Source organism: Neolamprologus brichardi, chromosome 20 (assembly GCF_056152115.1).
Source record: "Neolamprologus brichardi isolate AB-2024 chromosome 20, ASM5615211v1, whole genome shotgun sequence".
NCBI classification, from domain to species: domain Eukaryota; kingdom Metazoa; phylum Chordata; class Actinopteri; order Cichliformes; family Cichlidae; genus Neolamprologus; species Neolamprologus brichardi.
In genome coordinates, this window is record NC_142123.1 from 4,130,350 (window position 1) to 4,150,413 (window position 20,064).

Here is a 20,064-nt window from a genome sequence, read left to right on the forward strand (position 1 = left end):
TCCAGATATTTCACGCCCATTTCACCCATGTATTGACTTCCCAGTTTATCCCTGTGTCAATTTTTATATAAGTCATAGACAAATACACTCACAAGCCACTTTATTAGGTGCACCTTGCTAGTACTGGGTTGGATCCCCTTCTGCCTTCAGAGCTGCTTTAAGTATTAGTGGCACAGATTCAACAAGGTGCTGGAAATATTCCTCAAAGATTTGGGCCCATATTGACATGATAGGAATTATGACATCATAAAGTCATACAATTGCTGAAAATATGATACATACATGATGAAAACTTCCTGTTCCACAACATCCCAAAGGTACTCTATTGGTTTGACATATGGTAACTGTGGAGGCCATTTGAGTCCAGTGAACTCTGTCACGTTCAAGGAATGAGTCTGAGATGATTTGAGCTTTGGTGGGTTTAACTTGTGCATACATGGATGGATGCAGTCGGCAACAGTACTCAGGTTAGATGTAATCTGACACCCTTACACCACAACCAGCAGCCCAAACTGTTGTGCCTTCAGACATGCTCTTCTGCATACCTTTGGTGTAATGAGTGATTATTGGATTTTTGTTGCCTTCCTATTAGCTCAAAGCAGTCTGGCCATCAACAATTCAATTGCCTACAAATAAGCACTCAGATGCCAGAGGAATGATTACTTCAGTTGTTACACAACCACAATTCTGAACTTATCCCTTTACAATCTTAAAACTGGGACGCTTTGTAAAATGTAAACAAAAACGGTCTGCAGTGATCTGCAAATCTCATAAAGCCACTTTTCATCCACAGTCAAAGACACAAAACATCAGATTTAAACTGAACCACAGTGTACCATCACAAGAAAAATATTTTGAATTTGATGGTAGCAACAAATGTCTAAAAAGTTAGGAGAGTGCCATCGTGTAACATCCCCTCGTCTTCTAACAAATGCATTTTCTTTGTTCTACTGTGAATAAAATCTGGGTTTATGTGACGTACAAATCACTGCACTGTTTTTTTGGAACTGGGTTTTTATAAATCATTTGAAAATATCCCCAGTTGACAGTTACCCATCATTATTATTAGTCTCACATTTCTGCCTTACTGTCGTTAGTGACAAACCACCACGCAGCACAAATAGAGGAACATATGAATTTATTGGCAAACCCAAAGAAAATCGTCTCAAATATACAGAAAAGAGAAACATATCAGATAAAAAGGTGTAACCTTGTATATGTACAGAACCATCACAATGACTTCATTTATACAGCAGTTTTAAATTTTAAGAAAAAGTGTGTTACCTTCACCTAAAGCAATAAATGGTCGTAATAAGAACTCGCCAGGTCTCTTCCAGTGTAAAGCGGCTACATGATAACCCTGTGTCCACTCTGCTTTTATTCAAGATCACTCTCTTGTCAAAGTAGCCAGTATTAAATCTCATACCAACATAGAAAAAAAAAAAAAAAAAAAAAAAAAAGGATGAATAACCAAGTTATTACAGGTCATTTTCTTTTCACAGCTGTAGATATAAGTATTATTGAGCGTTAACATGCAGTTCGGTGGGAGCTCATAAAACAGACATTTACTGCTCAAAAATTATTCTTAGGCAACAAGTGCAACTTAAAGATGTCACTGACATACAGGATGAAACTGATTACATATCAGATGATATAAATAAAAAAAATCAAAAATAAAATCAGTAAATAGATGCTGGCCACACATTAGGTCCTCACACCAGGCACTTGTATAACCACATCCAATTTACTGCAATCTGAACCAGCTTTTCACCAATAAATTAAAACTTTAAAACAAGACAGACAAATAATTGTGCAAAACAACATAAGACAGAGTCGTTAAGACTGATTAAAAACAACAGTAGTTCACTACAGCTTCAAACGCAGAGATCCACCCACCAAACAAAACAGTCTTGGCATGGCTTTGGCTCTTATCCAGCCATGGTTACAGCAGGAGTTATGCTATACAACACATATAGATTTGTTGGTTTTCATATTGCTATATTTCCAGAACCAAATAATGTTGATTAACTTGGTTATATGTTTGTGTGGTTTAAAAAATTCTGTAATTTTTACTCTAAAACTAGATTTGTTTCTGAACATCTTTGAACTGCAATCTGTCAATTGTTATATAATTTGCAAAAGTTGATTAGTACCAAAACTGCTGAAATTGTTACAAACATGACAATTATATGACTACAGTGATCATTTGTCTCATCACAACAGGTCAGGTTTAAGAAAAATGTTATACTACAAACTCTTAGCATTACAGGAGGCCTTGTGCTTTAGGCAATTCGAACTGCAGACAACATTTTAAACAATTTCTGTCCTGAAACAGACATACTTTACTACCCTTGCATTTAATGCACAACGACATCGATTCATCCAACAAACCTAAAAATAACATGTTACTACAGAATTTTTATTGATGTGCACGGAGAATTTTATTGCTATAAAATGCTATGGACATGGAAATTTCCACATTCCTTATTACTTTAAAGAAGACGTGTGCCAAACATTTGGACGCTGGTATTCCAAATACAAGATTTTACATTTTGGTCAGGCTTAAGACCCCAAATTTATAAAGCCCTCAATATTGAAGGACAGTTTTTGACAAACAAATAGTTTGTTAAAAGTAGGTAAAGAGTCAAGTGTTCCAAAAGAATTACCAACCATTCAACCTTTTTTTTTGTTTTGCTTTTTTAAACACTTACCAAACTGATACCACATCAAAAAATGGCAAAGAAAAACAGGTTTATGTACAAGTGCATGAGAAAAGAAGTGTGAAATATTTCCAGGTGCACTCCAAGGGGATAGAAGAGGGAGAACCCGTAATACGGTGGCGATGGATTTATACAACCAGCTTTAGATTACGGCATAATTTCTTTATCTCCTAAAAATAAATAACTTTGGGATTCAAACTCACTCGACAGAATCAATAACTGAAGCAAAACACAGTAAGACCTTCGTTGTAATGCTCCTTAACTGTGGCATTAGTCTCAGAGAGCCTCTGTACATTCATCAGACTGAACCAATGACAGCAGAAGGACAGATTCTTCATCTGTAGCCAAGGCCAAAGTTTATACTAAAAGGTGAAAAGGAAAGTATCTGGAGACAGAAAGAGCGGCAGGAACAGCGGCAGGTCACGGGGCCCTGTAAGAAACCTGTTGCTCAGTTGCTTGACAGGTTGTGCCTGCTATTCAAGCAGATCCTGTGCAAAGAGAAGACAAGAGCGTAACAGGGAAGTCAGAGACAACACGTCAGCAAACAAAGGCACATATGCAAACATTTACCTTTCCCTTTAAACACCAACCAGTTATCTATACTCCAACAAAACTTGCATACTATTTGAAGATTTTCTGAAAAGCTGAAACATTTAAAATTATTATTTTTCTATTATGTTGTTGACGCTGAAAAACGGGTAACGAACAACTCGTTTCTACGACCATGAAGCTGCCCAAAAGCACCATTAACAGTAGCTAATATCTTAATAACCACTACTCGTTCTTATTGCCCATGTTCCAAAAAGGGAAGAAAAGTTAGCCACTGTACCTCATCTGAGTCATCATGAAACTCTATTTTGCCATTTTGAGTGTGGTTGGTCTCCAGCGGTTCGTCTATCCCATCAGCAGCATTGGCCTCAACATGCTGCTGTAGCACAGAGTACCTGTGAACCAAGAACCTGCAGGGCACATTCACACATTGCTCAGGTTAATCACAACCACTTGAAAACTATGCAAAGCAAACATGAAGAGCATTTTTTAAAACTAGATAAAGTTTGTTATGCTCGACATATTTTCCTGTAGACAGCCTAAGGTTATCTGCTGGAGTAAAATCCTGTGTGCCAAGGTATACTAACCTGCCACCGCAGACATATTTCTTGACAAAGACTACTCCTACTGCAATACTCAGAATCAGGACTATGACAACTGTTATCACAACGGGCACAGACTTGGAGGCCTTATTGTCCACCTGTGAAAGTAAGAGCAAACAAAAACGAAAATGGCAGTATAAGAAGAAATACACTTGAACATGAACGGGGGGGCACAGCTGCTCCCTTCGCTTCATAAAGAGTCACTACAACAGACAGGTCTGCATATCTATCTAAGAAAAAAAACACAACAAAACAACTGAATTTCCTGCAGGGGCGATTCTAGGATTAGAGCTTTGGGGGTGCTGAGCACCCAGAGAGCTGCCCAGCCAGGCAAGATAAATCATATGATTCTTAAATAAAGTCTCTGTCCCTGGGTCCTCGTCTCAAAACATGACATCACTGTTTTGTACATTTTAACACAATTTAATCCCCACATTTGTGAAAGAAAAGCAAAACACTTTTTTGAAAAGTCTGTAACAAAACCATCAAATCTGATAAAGGTTATTTAAATGCTGCAAAAGAAGAATGGATTGGAATAAAACAAATACATATCCTAACCTTAATTACTGGGGGAGAATAATGAATGATGCTCATAGTAAAAAGTAAACTGAGTGCATTTTTTTGGACAGAGATTCACTTTTAATGTGTATGTATAATATAATACAGATGCATAAAAAAACACTTCCAAAACAGAAAAAAATATTACAAATAAAAATCTTTACTGCAGACACTAACTTTACTAATTTAATAATACTAATTTTGTGTTGTAAGATTTATGGGTTTCACCATAACAACCATAACCAACAACCAACCATAGTTAGGTAGGAGTCAGACCATGTTTCTTTTAGCTGAAAAATATTACACCAGGTAACCTGGGTGTGTTTAAAAAAAAAAAAAAAAAAAAAAAACTTGTTTTCCGGTGATGTTTGCTACCCTACAATTCGTCCTACACTGCAGTAAAATTGGCGACATTTGACCGTCCTGTTGCTCCCATTGAAATTTATACAGCCTATTTAACACCTAAAATTTGAAACTGTCCGTAGCCTACTGTTGTTACCACTGTCCTGTTTTAAATCGATACTAACTAGCTAACTGACCGAATGCCCATTAACTTTATAACTCTGTGTGTGTGTGTGTTTTGGGGCCACCCTGGGTGGCTGTGGCTACAATGTAACTTGCACCAGTGTGTGAGAGTGTGTGTGTGTGTGTGAACCCATTTATGGGCAGACAGAGATTCACTTTTAATGTGTATGTATAATATAATACAGATGCATATAAAACACTTCCAAAACAGAATAAATTATTACAAATAAAAATCTTTACTGCAGACACTAATTTTACTAATGTGTTGTAAGATTTATGGGTTTCATGCTTTCATGGTGGTCCTTAGGACAGCTTGACATTTTTATCAGGTGGTACACGCTGTAAAAAGTTTGAGAAACACTGATAAGTGTATGTGTGCTTCTGGAAAACATTTAAAGCTGCTGTACAGAATCTTTGAAACAAGCTTAAAACATTTTTAGAAACAGAGCACTCTGCTTCTCTTTACAGCTCCTTACTCCACCAGGGCTGTTTGGCTCTTTCTGATAGTTTGCAAATGTGATGTACGTACTGCGGCAGTCACACAGACAACTGGACGGTCCAAAAATTGGCCTACCTATTACTGGCTGAGGTTTTAGTAGAGTTGTGGCTGAACCACAAAAATATATCATTAATTTTAATCTCCCCAATCAATTATAATGTTATGTTGGAATGTTGTTAAAGAGGATCAAAAATGTTTCAGCCCAGTTTGTTTTGTAGATTCTGTATAGCAGCTTTAATATCGGGAGGACACAACTTCCAGATTGTGTGAGTAAAATCAGGTTTTTTCTCTTTGACAGTTTAACAGTTCCTGTTTTGCCTGTCACTTTTCCCTGTCTGTTTTCTTAACTGGTTCTTCCTGACCTTGTACTTTCTCCTCACATTCCCCTCTTTCCTCTCTCCCTCTTTGGACTGACAATCATACACAAATAGATTGTATTCAATTAAATGATAAATTACATTAATATGAAAAAATACTATTAAGATCACTAACAAAAAGTCCTCTCTCAGTTTACTTTCAACCAAAAGGAAAATAACCAAACCGCATGAACATCTAATAAAAGATAAATATTGAAACACTGATCCAACATTATTCTTGATTGACGGATCATTTGATTTTACACTTTTACCTGAATGTGGCTCCTTTAAAAAAAAAAAAAAACAAAAAAAAACAACTTCCTTATATCCATTATGAACCTGGCTGTCTGTACAAAAAAATATATGGTAAATGGCCTGTATTTGTATAGCACTTTACTAGTCCCTAAGGACCCCAAAGCACGCCACGCACACAGAGTTATAAAGTTAATGGGCATTCGGTCAGTTAGCTAGTTAGTATCCATTTAAAACAGGACAGTGGTAACAACAGCAGGCTACGGACAGTTTTAAATAGGCTGTATAAATTTCAATGGGAGCAACAGGACGGTCAAATGTCGCCAATTTTACTGCAGTGTAGGACGAATTGTAGGGTAGCAAACATCACCGGAAAACAAGTTGTTTTTTTTTTTAAAAACACACCCAGGTTACCTGGTTTAATATTTTTCAGCTAAAATAAACATGGTCTGACTATATAAAGAGTAACTGAAGGTTAAATGCAGCTAATAGTCCTGTTTTAAGCCAGGCACTTACACCTCCGCTCCGCCTCGTCTCAGTCACCATCGCTCTGGCAGCAACGGCGCTAGAGCCAGAGCAGGGGAGAGGCGAGCTGGAACAAACCATTTGGGGGGGGGAGGGGGGTTGTCTGTACTTTTGTTGCTAAAATGTTATGTCTCAACCAAGTACTGTATGCTTTTATATTTTTAGCAGTGTGTCACACAAGCAGCAAATATTGTTAAAAAGAATAAGAAATCTTTGGGGGTGCTTTGATTCATCATTTTTCAAAAATGGGCTAAAATCGCCCCCGATTTCCCGTAGGAACCTACCCGAGGGATTAATAAAGTTCCATCTATATTTGATTTGGCATTTTTACACAAGATTATTTTCCTGGTGAGACCCCATAGAGGGATTTGTGTCTCCTCCCAGCCTTGAATCGAGGACATTTGTGTAAACCACTAAACTACGGAACCACTAGTCTTGGGAGCTTGGGGAAAAAATAAATAAATATATATATATATATATATATATAGCAATTGGAGTTCTTTAGGCTTGTGACATTTCACAAACTCTTCCCTTTTTGGAGGTGGTGCTCAAGGTACTTGACCCACTACTGATCATGTGGGTCGTGATGTCATTAGCCAAAATGTGGAAAAAGGGGGGCGATCATCACTGGGGTTCAATATGTGGGACTCTCCACCATTTGTTTGTAGGACTGAAGAAGCCTCTTGGATTACAGTTGAAACGTCTTCCTTTGTTCAAGCTCTCAACACTACCTTTAAATCGATGACTGAGAACCTAAACAGTCATTTGAAACAACTAATATGCTTACATGGATAAATATGAACAAAAAGTCTTAATATGCAGAGATACTGACCAGAAGTTCCGGGCCGACTAGGTCACTCACACATCTCTTGCTGAGGTCGATCTCTTTACGCAAATGCACCTCTCCTCCTTCACATTTATCCCCAGGGATTTTCCTGTAGCTGTGGACCGAGAGCACAGTGATGACTGCATGATCCGCCTATCAAAAGTGCATGATTGCTGGGGATCTGGCTGTGGTTTCGACCGACAGAGACTGCATAATAACCCAGTTTTAAAAGTTATTCCCAGCAGGCTGTATTTACACTCATTCTACACGATAAGAAGTTATGTTACATAAGCAGAATCCTGAAACTAAACAACTGACATTCAGGGGTTCTTAGAGCATCGTTTCTTCTTCTAATTTGGTTCACTTTGATTCTTTTTATACTCCGATTATTCGATAAGCACCACCAGGAGGATGAATTACAAGGGTATCATTTTAAAAGCATCTATATATTTTAATACATCTATTAATATTTCACATTAATTTTTTGATAAAGTTTTAAAATAAGACGAGATATGATATATTGCCTCACTCCCAGTCCATAAGGGTTGAATTCAACAATTATTCACATTTATAGATTGGTAGGTATGCAGTGAGACAACCAAGCCTAAATAAAAATGTACTTTTTACATGCACTCTTACTTTATGGCGTTAGTCTAAACTGTCACCCTTATCTGCTTCCTCTAACTACTCTATGTGTGACAATTTCTTCCTCATTCTAAAAACTTTTTCTCTTTTAGAAAAGAAAAAACACGTTTTACACTTGTGTAATCATATCTGTTTAAATATTGTAAAACAAGTCGAATATCTCTGATCAAAGCTCAGTGGCAGCATGTTGCTTTGAATAAAATGATGGTGCAAGACCCTGTTTATAGGATAATATTGCTGCCAGTACCGCAGTTTAACATTAAACTAACAATAGTGGGGAGCAGAGATCTCTTGGATACGAAGGTTGAAGCTGGAACCTTACCCACTAGTCTGCAACTGCTCCTCTTTGCCCTGCAGACAGAACTCCAACACTTTGTCTCTCAGGTCGGGCTGCTCCACACACTCCGAGCTGTTCTCTTTACGGTAGTACCCAAAGTCACTGCAAGCAGTCACACAATGCCACATTTGATAAGTCCTTGAAGCCCCAGTTCATTAATGTGGAAATAGCCACTCCAATTTGCTTTTACACTGCAATTTGATCTCATTTACTCATGCTACAATTCAAATCATTTCTGTTTTTAAAGTCCATTCATTACAAAGACAACATCTTGAATGAGCTCCAGCAAAATATCTACAACAGTCTGATCATCAACAACAACACTCCGTTACAGTTAGTTAGCGGTGCTTATACTTCAGCATATTACTGTCTCCAAGTCTTACCACATAAAGTCATCCAGGGTGCATAAACACGGGGTTGGCTGGGTGTTGACTATGTAATCGCGCCCGTTCCAGCACACAGAGTCCTTCCTTAGACGCAAGAACTTCTCTTTGTAGCCCAGCAAGCAACCATCATTGGGATCACTGATATCATCAGAGTGGGCCAACCACTGCACATAGTCATTGTCTCCACCTTTAAAATAAATAAATAAATAATTTGTTAGTATTACACCATGTTTAATTTAAAACAAACAATGTTTAAATCGCATCACTCACATGTTCTAGTAAGAAGTTCTTTGAAGTCAATGGTAAACGAGGTCCAATACTGGCTGAGGTAAGAGTCTCTGTAGCCCCAGATACTAACATTCATAGAACGGGCTCCTGGCTCTGATGCAAGTCCAGTAAAGAAGATGGGCTCGTTGGTGAAGTTGTACTCATTCCAGCACTGTCCTTCATCAGTAGAGAATCTGGCAGAAAAATATTCCAACATCAGCATAATCAGCATCAGCAAAAAGGCTGAAAGCAACAGCATTTTATGGATTACACACAAGACCTTTTTACATTCATGTTCCTCAAGGCTTGGTTCAAACATGGCCATGACAGTGATGACAAAGACCAAGAGTTTGCATACAAATTCCTCACCCCCAACCAGTCGTGGCAGATGACCGCTCCTACCTGAGCCTGGATTTGTTGAAGGTTTCTTCCTGTTAAAAGGGAGTTTTTCCTTCCCACTGTCACCTAAGCGCTTGCTCATAGGGAGTTACATGATTGTTAGGCTTGTCTCAGTTTTCTTTCGTATTGTAGTGTCATTACCTTACAATATCAAGCACCTTGTGACAGCTGTTGTTGTGATTTGATGCTATATAAATAAAACTGAATTGAATATTTACTAGTCTCCATACATTGCAAGAGTTTGCATAGATATTTACTACAGGCAAAAGGCTACATGTCACTACACCGTAGTTTTGTGCATGCATATTGATTATTTGTGGCAGTTGAGACCTGTGCTAAGTGAAGGTAATACATAAAGGTCAAACTTAGTAAGAATACCATTGTAACATTAGTGGAAAAGTGCCCAGAGTTATGATTATGGCATGAAAGAAAACCTGTTCGTATTTCATCAAATTAATGGAAAGGTGTGAATTTCTAGCTGCACACAGTCAGCTAAATCAGCGGTCCCCAACCCCCGGGCCTCGGACCGGTACCGGTCCGTGAGTCGTTTGGTACCGGGCCACGAGAGTTGAGGCTCAGGTGTGAAATGTGTGGTTTTCAGGGTTTTTATCAGTTTTCAGCGTTATTTTGTTATCGTTTTTATCGTTAACTCTGTTTTCCTGGGTCTTCTCACGTGTGAATAAATCTTATTTTTTTCGGTACTGGTACTAGTTTTATTTTGTTGTATTTATCCGCGACACCTTAAAGGCCGGTCCGTGAAAATATTGTCGGGCATAAACCGGTCCGTGGCGCAAAAAAGGTTTGAGACCGCTGAGCTAAATCAGTAAATACCAGTTAAACAAGTCTGGCGTTCCCTTTAACTGCAACTCACTTAATCTTGTTGACAGGGTTTGTCACGCTGTGCTCCACGGCCACCAGCAGACCTCCTGAGTCCAGAATAGCATAGTGATGGGGTCCATCAAGAGCCTTTATCCAGGTATAGCCACCATCATCAGACACATACACATCTGGTCTCATCACTGAGATAGCATCACCAACACTTCCTGATAAAGCAAATACAGATAAAGAAATATTAGAAGGGCAAAAAAATTCTTATTTATTAAAAGATAAATTATGCTCAAGTTTATTTAAAAAAAGAAAGTTTAAAAAATATTTTTATGAAAGCTCTGAGGTTTACCGTGAGCTATGATGAGACCCACAGCATTTGGTTCAGTCAGAGGGAGCATGGGGATGTTGAGCTTCTGAGAAGTACTGTAGGCAGCATGGATGTGAAGACTGCACTGCAGATAATAAACCAAACACAGCTATTTATAGTATTAAGTAGTAGATGTGCGGGTCCTAGTTTTCAAATAGCACTATACGGTACCTGTCAACACAAACACTGAGGTTTTTCAAGTGGCTTTAATGTTTTATATTATTAGCTACCTTTAAATCACATTGCTCACACACATACACAATAATAATATAAAGACAGCAACTAATAATATACAAATAACTCCTTTAATATATTATAAGAGACTGAGGTGAATGCTGAGTAAGAAGCATAACAGTGTTCACAGATGGGAGGAGCTCTGTTGCTGCACTAGTAAAGAACGGTGGCACGGTTGGGGTAAATTTCTGAGGAAGTTGGTGAATCAATAACCTTAAACCACTGGGTTACATTTCACACAACTCCTCCATCATACAGGCACACGGCCTTGTTATCCAAGTGACACAGAGTGTACACTCCCTCTGTTTGCAATAAAAAACCAGAAGCCCTTACTAACACATTCAGGGCAATCAGTTTCATATCCACGATTGAGCTCCTGTAGGTTACATGAACTAAACACAAGTTACACAAGTTTTATTTGCTTGATACACCAAAACACTGTCGATGCTTCCTTAACAATTAAAACTACATCAAATGTTCACTGCCCAACATGACCGACAGTTTCCAGTCTGTAGAGTTTATAAACGACAATCTGAATCCATTTTGTTTCCTTTCCTCTTCATATGAAGAGAGGAAGGTCTGGGTTGGAGTTAAAACGCATACCAAATACAGGCTACATAAAGTATTCCTCATCTTTTTGTTATCAACATAAATCGGACTAAAGGAAGAGCTGCGTCTGCTTTTCAGAATTTTTTTAGGTTTAAAAACAGCACTGGTTTTACTTTATTTCTCATTACACTGCTTCTGGGCTGAACTTTCACTATGGGCAGGGCTTCAATAGTTAACACATGCCAGAGTGACAGAGAACCAGGTAAGGCAAAGGTAACACATTACTCAAGGCTAACAAGTGTTTTTCCAGATGACAGAATTCCACAAAGTGTGAAGGAATATCTCCAGGAAAAACTAGTTTTTAAAGCTACACTTCCCAGGCCTGCTGCAGAAACACTGTTTAAAAACATCAGCAATAAAAAGACATTACAACAAGCAGCCTTTTAAGGCCTGACACCAGTCCTGGGCTAAACATTTAATGTTTGGTAATAAAGCTTTAAAGTAGATTATTTATTGATTAGTGTAGTTTTATTTTATTTATGCTTTAATGGACAAGGGAGGGCGGGAACAACTGAGCTGTAGGTGCTTTTCTACACTGTGCAATATTTGTTTTGTCTTTTTTTTTTTCTTCTTATATTCGACTGTGCAATAATCACTGTGCAATATACTCACTCAAATGAGCAATCCTATTTATCCATATTGTATATTCTGTATCTATATATGTGTATTTATGCTTATATCCTTACTCTCATTCCCCTTAATGTATCTGTAACATGCAACTTCTTTCGGTGCTTTGCTACTGGAAACTGAATTTCCCGGAGGAACCCACCCGAGGGATTAATAAAGTTTCATCTAATCTAATCTAATGTCATTATAAAAAAGAAAAACCATTTATTTTATAAAAATAAGTCACTGTAAACATCAAGGCTCAACTGAAAAAGAAGTAGAAGAAGAAGAACTGAGCCCTAGTCTCAACAACATAAGTTTTGATCTCATAGCACAGTTTGACCCTGTACTTTATAGACATGTACAACAGTTTTCACCAGGACACATCAATTTTGTTTTTTCCTCTAAACAAAGCAACTTCTTCCATTTCCCCTTTTTATTTTTCTAATATTTTATTTACCTTGTCTGGGTCCTTGGCTGTAGCATCACACTTGCTGTTGGCAGGTTTCTGGAGGGGTACCCACTCCCCTCCCTGGTCAAAGGACACCACAGACTGCACAGAGTTATCTGGAACGACAAGACAAAAACTTTTACAGTTGCAGAAACTTTGTGGGAACTCCTGTCTGGAAATATCATGCTGGGGAAAAAACTTCAATATGTTTTTGTCCCCAGCAATATTTAGTCAGATTTATACTTTATGCAAGGTTTAGGTGGTGCTCAGTTACTTCAGACAGGTAACACATCTAACACTGAGCAGATATTTAAATATTTATACAACACCATCTCTCTGGTGTAAAATAGAGCAGTCACAGGTGTGTGCATGTGTGTCTTTGTGCATGCATGTCTGTGTATTGCGTACATGTATGTGTGTGTTTCAGGGGGAATCTGATTACATGTATATGTTGTTACTTCTTTATCTAAGAACATTTGAATAGAATAGAGTTAGAATAGAGCTACCTTCAGCCAGGACGCTGGTGATAAAAACTCCTCGTAGAGAAGTAACATTAGTGAAGTCTGTATCTCCCCCCGTAGTGGTGTAAAGGTGGCGCTCCAGTGACTTGGAATACACAGTACCTCGGTCGTCTGACACATAGATTGTACCAAATCCAGTATCTGTAGAAAAAAAAAAATGTATTAAAATGTAATGTGAGGTAATAATACCCGTTTCAAGATACTGTTCCAGGGCTGGTTCTGTAATAAGATCTGCTAAGACACACTCTCTGACGCATAGGTGGGGTGTAACAAGCTCTAGGGCCTTTTTAACAAAAGCCATTTGCAGGCACTGTTCAAACTACCACATAAAACGTTGGCTCACTCAGAAAAGTCCCTGCATCTAAAAGAAAAATCACATTTGGCTTTGTGTGCTAAACATGAAAGTCATCAGAAGTGCTGTGAATGACAATTAATGATTAACGTATGACTTTTGAATGTAACTTATTACTCAGTGCAAAGTTAATATGTTGAAGGTCTAGTTGCTCATGTGAGGATGAGTAAAAACCTTCACACTGATTAAAGGAGTAAATCTGCTTAGTTTTTCAGTGTCTGATTCAGGTCAGCACAACAATATAACAAAAGATAAATTAACAATATTAGTGAAAATACACCAGTTTTACATGTTTAATGACTATAATGCAATTCTCAAATGCGCAACATAGTAACAATTACCATGCTTTCAGTTCACTCAGTTCTCTACATTCACTACAAGCAAAAGTACAGAGTTTCTTTATCTGCTGACCTCCTGGCTCGTCGACATGCATGAAGACCATTTCATCGTTCGCTGCCAGGATAGAGTAGAACTGCTCATGACCAACAGGAGGCAGCTGGGCAATGTTCCAACTATCACCCTGATCCACTGATACGTGGATCGTCCGCAGGGTGCCCTGTGGAAAAGGTGGGGAAGGAAAAAAAACAGATGAAAGGAGGTGAGGACAGGAACAGCTCACATACTTTTATTACTAATACTGTTTACCTGTACTGGGGCAAATTAGAAGAACACTTAGCAAGCTATTCTCATATCTAGGCTCTGATGAATTGAGTAAAAATGACTTCTCCTGAGGGAGGAACATGAATATGCTTATGATTGTATTGCTTTCTGCTAATTTCTTCATTAAACTTCCTCATAAGTGTGTAGTTACATGAACCAAGTGATATCTCTTTAAAAAACAAACCAACAGAAAGAACAGCTATTTTGAATATGCTTGTACTACAACATAAGAATAATGTCATGAACAGAGAAAGGCAAACAATATTTCGCCTGATCTAGTTTGCATATTATCTAGATTACAACCCGCTGTACACTGACCTTTCCCGTCATTACAGATGCAAAGAGGAAGCGTCCGCCAAGGCCAAAAGAGTAGATCTTACTGGCAACAGTCTTGATGGTTTTGCCGTAGTTGGTCGTCCTCCTCAGTTCCAGCATTCCTCGATCACCTGAAAAATTGAGAAAAAAATAAATAAAAATAAAAAAAAAAAAATCACAACTTAGACGTGCAAGAGCAACAAATGCATGCAAAAATATAAGTGCAGCTAATAGTTACGTGGAATTTTTAAGAGAAATGACAGCCTAAATTGTGAAAATATGGAGGAAGTTAGAGCTGGCTGGGAGTATACATCAGTGTGAAGCATGTTTCCACTTAAATTTTCAATGTTTTCTGTGAAAAATTCTACACTGCCCTAAATAAATTCAAGAGACATATTTCATGCACTGCTCCCCAGTCATCTACAACACAAAAATAAATGAGATTAAAGTGCATGTCGATTTACTCCAGCGTTGGTTAGATGGGGGAATTACTTACTGCAGGAGCCGTTGAGGCTGGCTGTAAAGTAGATTGTATTTTTACTTCCCCTAGAAGAAGAATGGAGATCACAGAGTGATTACACAGTCAGTGACATATTTAGTAAAACAAATGTACACTGCTTTATAATGAGTATGTAATGGTATGCTTGCATCTTAATAAACAACAGTGCATGCAGAAGCATTCTTGCAACAAGGAAGAAATCGGGTCTAATACAAGACTCTGCTGCTGTAAGACTACTGTGAAGTCTTGCTTCATTGAAGTCTTGCTTCACAGTGCAAGTCACATGATACTGCTTATCGTATACAACCAGCCCTTTATAAATATGTACTTTCTGTTTCTGTTGAGTGTTGTGTTCAGAAAACTCCTGACCCAGATAAAAGTGACCCATTTTCCTGCAGCCTTTTAAGCCTAACTTCTTTAGGGATAGTAATCAAAGGTCATGTTTCAGGAAGACTTTTTTGAACGCGCAGTTCCTCTGGACACCTGGACAACACAGCCTTAAAGCTCAAACTAAAAAGACAGAGATGCCAAGATAAGACTGTGACAAATACCAGGAAGAGCCATGAAAAACAGCATTTGTGCTGCAAGGGCTTGGCCCCAACATGGGTAGTTAAACAGCCGATGACTGCAATGTAGTTTTAGTGCCCATTTGGGGGGAAAGAAAAAAGGTGCAGCAACAATAAACCCTGATAGAAAACCACTGAAAATGCATGTCCCATGATGACAAAAATTGTATATCTTCCTTTGCTTATCTTAAATCACCAAAGAGGCATGTTTGAATAACTTTAAACACATTAAGAAGAGAGCAAGTTTAAGCATATTTTATTTTGATAAACAATGAAGCACTATATTAGAGACAGGTGGAACTTCACCGTCTTCCTCTGTCTGTAACAATGAGGCTGTTGGAAAAACTGAAAGTCATGCTGCCTCGCAGGTTGTACAATCACTTCTTGAAATATCGCAGCATGCCATACAGCTTTTTGCTCTACTTCCTCCTTAAAGTGACTAAAAACAATTCCATGAAACGTCAAAGGAGCTTGCAAAGAAAAGGCGTCTGGACTTCTTTAAGTTACTTGAAGACGTTTCACCTCTCATCCGAGAAGCTTCTTCAGTTCTAAGGTCAAATGGTGGAGAGTCCCTGGCTAACTCTGGCTGATTGGGACCCACACCCAGTTTCACACCTTGGCTCAGGCGATTAGAGGATCATCAGGGGGTCCTTTTGTCCCTCTGTGGGGGGATACTCCCACTAGGTTTATATCTGGGACTCTCCACCATTTGACCTTAGAACTGAAGAAGCTTCTCGGATGAAGGTGAAACGTCTTCAAGTAACTTAAAGAAGTCCAGACGCTTTTCTTTGCAAGCTCCTTTGACTACGATGACCTGGATGACTGAGAACCTTCACAGACAATTCCATGAAACCTTTTGCTATTGAGGTTATAAAGTAGGTACTTGTTCACTGCGCACCTGAAGAAGATTCTGGAGCTATCAGTTTATCTTACCATTTTACCAGACACACCATTCTGTGAATGTTTTTCCAATTTACGCCAAAGTCTTCAGACAGCCACAGCTCATACTGAGAAAGGAAACCACAAAGAATCAGTCAGTACGTATCCGCAACAGCCCCACATTAACACAGGGCAGAACAGAATTCTATAAACCAGTTCACGGACTCAAAAGCCATGCTTATAAATGCACTGTGTGCAAACGTACAAAACAATGAAGACTGCTTGACCTTCATTGAATTATTTGATGTAGTATATGCATGCAAAGGCACTACTTGAGCTTTCAACTTGACAGAAACAGTCCACTTTGAATCCTAACTGGTTCCTTTTCACACAAAATACAGGTCTTTAGTATTCACTCCTTACGTCGTTGCTGAGGACAACCAGCACACTGGAATCCTCAGGGTTGTACGTGATCTGCGTCAAGGGGTTGAAAGGCAAGTTCCGGTCGGTGAAGCTCTTTCCAAAGTCCTCAGAGACAAAAATGCGGGTCTTGAGGTCTCCAGACACTTCAGCTGTCAGAATCAACTAAAAGCCAGAGTTCAACAGGTTCTTAACTGCAGGAACAGTGGTTAGTTCATGTCTAAAAATACTCTTGATGAGTACATGAAGTACATGTGGTGAGGACTTGATCAAGATAAGGCTTACTTTGCCTGAGTTATTGGGGCTGATTGCAATGCCGAACTCTGATCTTATGAAGGTGTTGTTGATGAGGTCGGTTACATCCTGAAATGCCTTGCCGTAGTCCTCGCTGGCAGAAAAATAGTTTCAGTCAAATTAAATGCAAATAGAATGTAAGCCATGTGCATTTTTCCAGATTAAAAGGTAAATTCCATTACCTTCGATAGAGTTTCGACTGTCCAAGTTTTACCATGAAGAACGGGACCTGAAATGTCGTCAAGGCCAGAATAACCTGCCAAGAAGGAAGGTTTAGCTTGAGGAAAGTGGACCATGCACCATTTATTAAAGTGCACAAGACCCTTAGGTGTGTCATCTGCATTCAGTCTACAAAGCCAAGTTTGCAAAAACCACACCACATAACTAACGTAAAACATGTTAGGTGCACATGGTGACAAGTACACTCACCCCTGTGCCATCTCCAACCCAAGCCAGCGACACCGAGCCACTCAGGTCATGGAATTCAAACTGAGACAAACAGCCAAAACATGTTCATAAATATGTAAAACATAGAAAAGGCAATAACAGCAGTGTGAACTGTGTGAAACAGAACAACTATTTCAGCTGAGCTCACAAAAAGGGACAAACTGACATTGCAATTATAAACTGCAGCCACAGCCTATTTGAGTTTTTGCTTTAAATGTATTTTTGCTTTGACTGGCAGCATGTTTCGCCTCACCGTGTGTTCTGGCATAGACAGTTTAGTGTACAAAGTGTCTGTTCTGTTAGCAGACCTAAAGCTTCGAGCAGTTACTTGAAAGACTTCCGAACGCAGCTACAAAATACCACAAGACAAGTAATTTAATTTTGGGGGAAATTAAACCTTAGCTGAATTTAGCTGTAGGGCTAGGACAAAAATTAAACAAAGAAAACTTGCTTTAATTGTCAGAGTCAGTTACGAAAGCTTTAAATCTTAAGTTCTATCAAGTGTCCTATTATTCATCAACTGCATGGATGGTCACAATGAGCATTTTTCAGCATAATTAGCTTCAGTACTGGTTGAACCTGCAGCACTATCCTCAGGGCAAGGAGGCGGCTGAGCCACTGGGAATTCTATCAACTCCAGATTACTGGGGACAAGTATACAAAGACTGCAATGCAAAGTTGGTCACATGGGCAGCGAGGAGCTAGGGAAATAAGCAGCACAGGACTCTCGTTTGCTTTGTGGAAAGAATTGCATAGTTGTGTAGATCAGATGTTTTATCTTCCTGGATAGAGTATATGCTATAAACAAAGAAGAAGAAGAAGAAGCAGAAAAAGACACAATCTCTGAAGCTTAAACTTTGCTTTAGATACCACACAAACACAGCTTTAATTACAAAATAACTGCTGCACAGCAAGTCACATGGATTCCCACTGGGCCAATTTTCCTGGAAACATTAAGGCATATTCACTGAGTGAAGGCAGAGGAAAGATTGGATAGTTTAATACCAGAATACAGTTCCATGCTTAAAATGACAAATAACATACAGGTCACAGCCTTTAGTGCAACGCTTGAAAAAGCATTAATGCCATTCTGTGCAACCAATGCAAGTCTAAAGCATGAGGAAGACTAAGTACAGTGTACCTCACTGCTGCAAATATTAAAGAAAAGAAATCATTGCAGCCTAGAGGTGTTAAGCAACAAGGCAATGTGATACCTTGCAAGACTGCCTGAGCCTGGGAAAAGTACTAGGTACATTGCAACACCCTTTATGGTAACACGTAAGGTGTTTTGTTTTGAATCTATGTTTATTGATACAAAAATACTGGTTTATGTATTCTAGGCTACCGGACATGCAGGTAATAAGAGGACATGGGAGTCCACTGATGAGTATGGGTGCAATGAATAGCTTATTAGGCCTAGTCCCTGCACTTGCTTAGCACCTGCGTATCATCTTCTCGTTGTCAGACGTGTGAAGTGTAACAGGACCTCAGAGGGTAACTTACATTGTGGGTGTTGGCGTCCAACTTGGTGACATATCCTTGAAGAGCTTTACACGAGTCGTCCTCTTCGGTGCTTCTTCTTTTTATCTTGTGGTTTGGTGATGGAGCCAGCCATGCAGACCTCTTTACGATTTTCGCAGCTTTCCCTTCAGTGTTTGAACGCCTCACAAAACCTGACTGCCCGAAGGGCTTGAAGCCCAGCTGAAAATCTACACCTGCTGCGAAAGTGCAAGCCGATAACAGCAGGATGCCGCGGAGCAATAGTCCCATCTTCGTTCCTATTGCCACTGACAAAACAAAGGAGAGGGGTTTAAAAAAAAAAACAAAAAAAAAACACGTCTTTGTTTTCTTGTCTAGAAACTGAAGGTCGCTACAGCTCTGCCACGGATGACATCAACAAAACAGTAGTCCTCCTGACAGCGACTATTTTGAGCTTTGGAAACACGGAGCGCCCTCGAAGCTCCAACTGTCTCACTCCGCGGTAGCGCAAATTAAATCAATTTTTAAAAAAATCGTAATCTTGCAAATCAGCCGGCGTGCTACCGCCAATTATCCACAGAGTAACTCCTCATCAACATGATACACTGTGACAAACATAGGAATTGTGTCTGCAGGTCGTAATGCTCTATGCAGAGTGACGCTGCGATTGGCCGGTCTTTAACTGTGGCCCACCTATCAGGCCTTCCAATTGGTTCAATTGTGAAAAGGCAGTGCCAAAAGAATGGAATGGAGTGGAGGAATGGTCTGGCATTTATATATGAGCCACATTTAACCATACATTTATTTATTCTACACCAGGGATGTCATGCTCATTTTCAAGTGGGCCAGACCAGTGAAATTGCTCTTTCTGTCTGTGTAAAGAAGTTTAACCATTTTCTCAGTTATCTTTACATATAATCATATAGTATGATACAATTTTCTTTAAATGAATCAAAGTCGATTTTTTTTTTTTTTTATGGCCTCTCAAAGTACATTTAGCAATTCTGTTTCAATTCTGACTAATTTAGAATTCATTAGACTTGTGCATGTGATGCATAATAATCCCATGACTACTGGTCATGTGTTCAAAA

The 20,064-nt window shown here is 38.9% G+C and overlaps 1 protein-coding gene across 1 annotated transcript; it reads right to left on the bottom strand.

The window, feature by feature from the left end:
- Positions 1-1,127: 1,127 nt before the first annotated feature.
- On the bottom strand, positions 1,128-19,612 carry sort1b (sortilin 1b). Its single transcript, XM_087833823.1, has 20 exons — positions 18,998-19,612; positions 17,477-17,536; positions 17,230-17,303; positions 17,039-17,141; positions 16,757-16,918; positions 16,388-16,461; positions 14,886-14,935; positions 14,393-14,520; positions 13,826-13,970; positions 13,048-13,203; positions 12,551-12,657; positions 10,624-10,726; positions 10,318-10,489; positions 9,051-9,241; positions 8,778-8,967; positions 8,380-8,496; positions 7,419-7,527; positions 3,857-3,969; positions 3,550-3,679; positions 1,128-3,208 (listed from the first exon to the last, which is right to left on the bottom strand). The coding sequence occupies exons 1-20, from the start codon at positions 19,262-19,264 to the stop codon at positions 3,194-3,196; spliced, it is 2,466 nt and encodes an 821-aa protein (XP_087689949.1). The 5' UTR covers positions 19,265-19,612; the 3' UTR covers positions 1,128-3,193.
- Positions 19,613-20,064: the final 452 nt, after the last annotated feature.

Excerpts from the sequence above, each read along its gene's own strand:
- sort1b (XM_087833823.1), bottom strand. The coding sequence starts at position 19,264 with ATGGGACTATTGCTCCGCGGCATCCTGCTGTTATCGGCTTGCACTTTC. Across the intron at positions 14,936-16,387 it reads ATGGTGTGTCTGGTAAAATG|GGGAAGTAAAAATACAATCT; the intron begins GTAAGATAAACT and ends TTCTTCTTCTAG. Across the intron at positions 14,521-14,885 it reads CAGCCTCAACGGCTCCTGCA|GTGATCGAGGAATGCTGGAA; the intron begins GTAAGTAATTCC and ends TCAATTTTTCAG.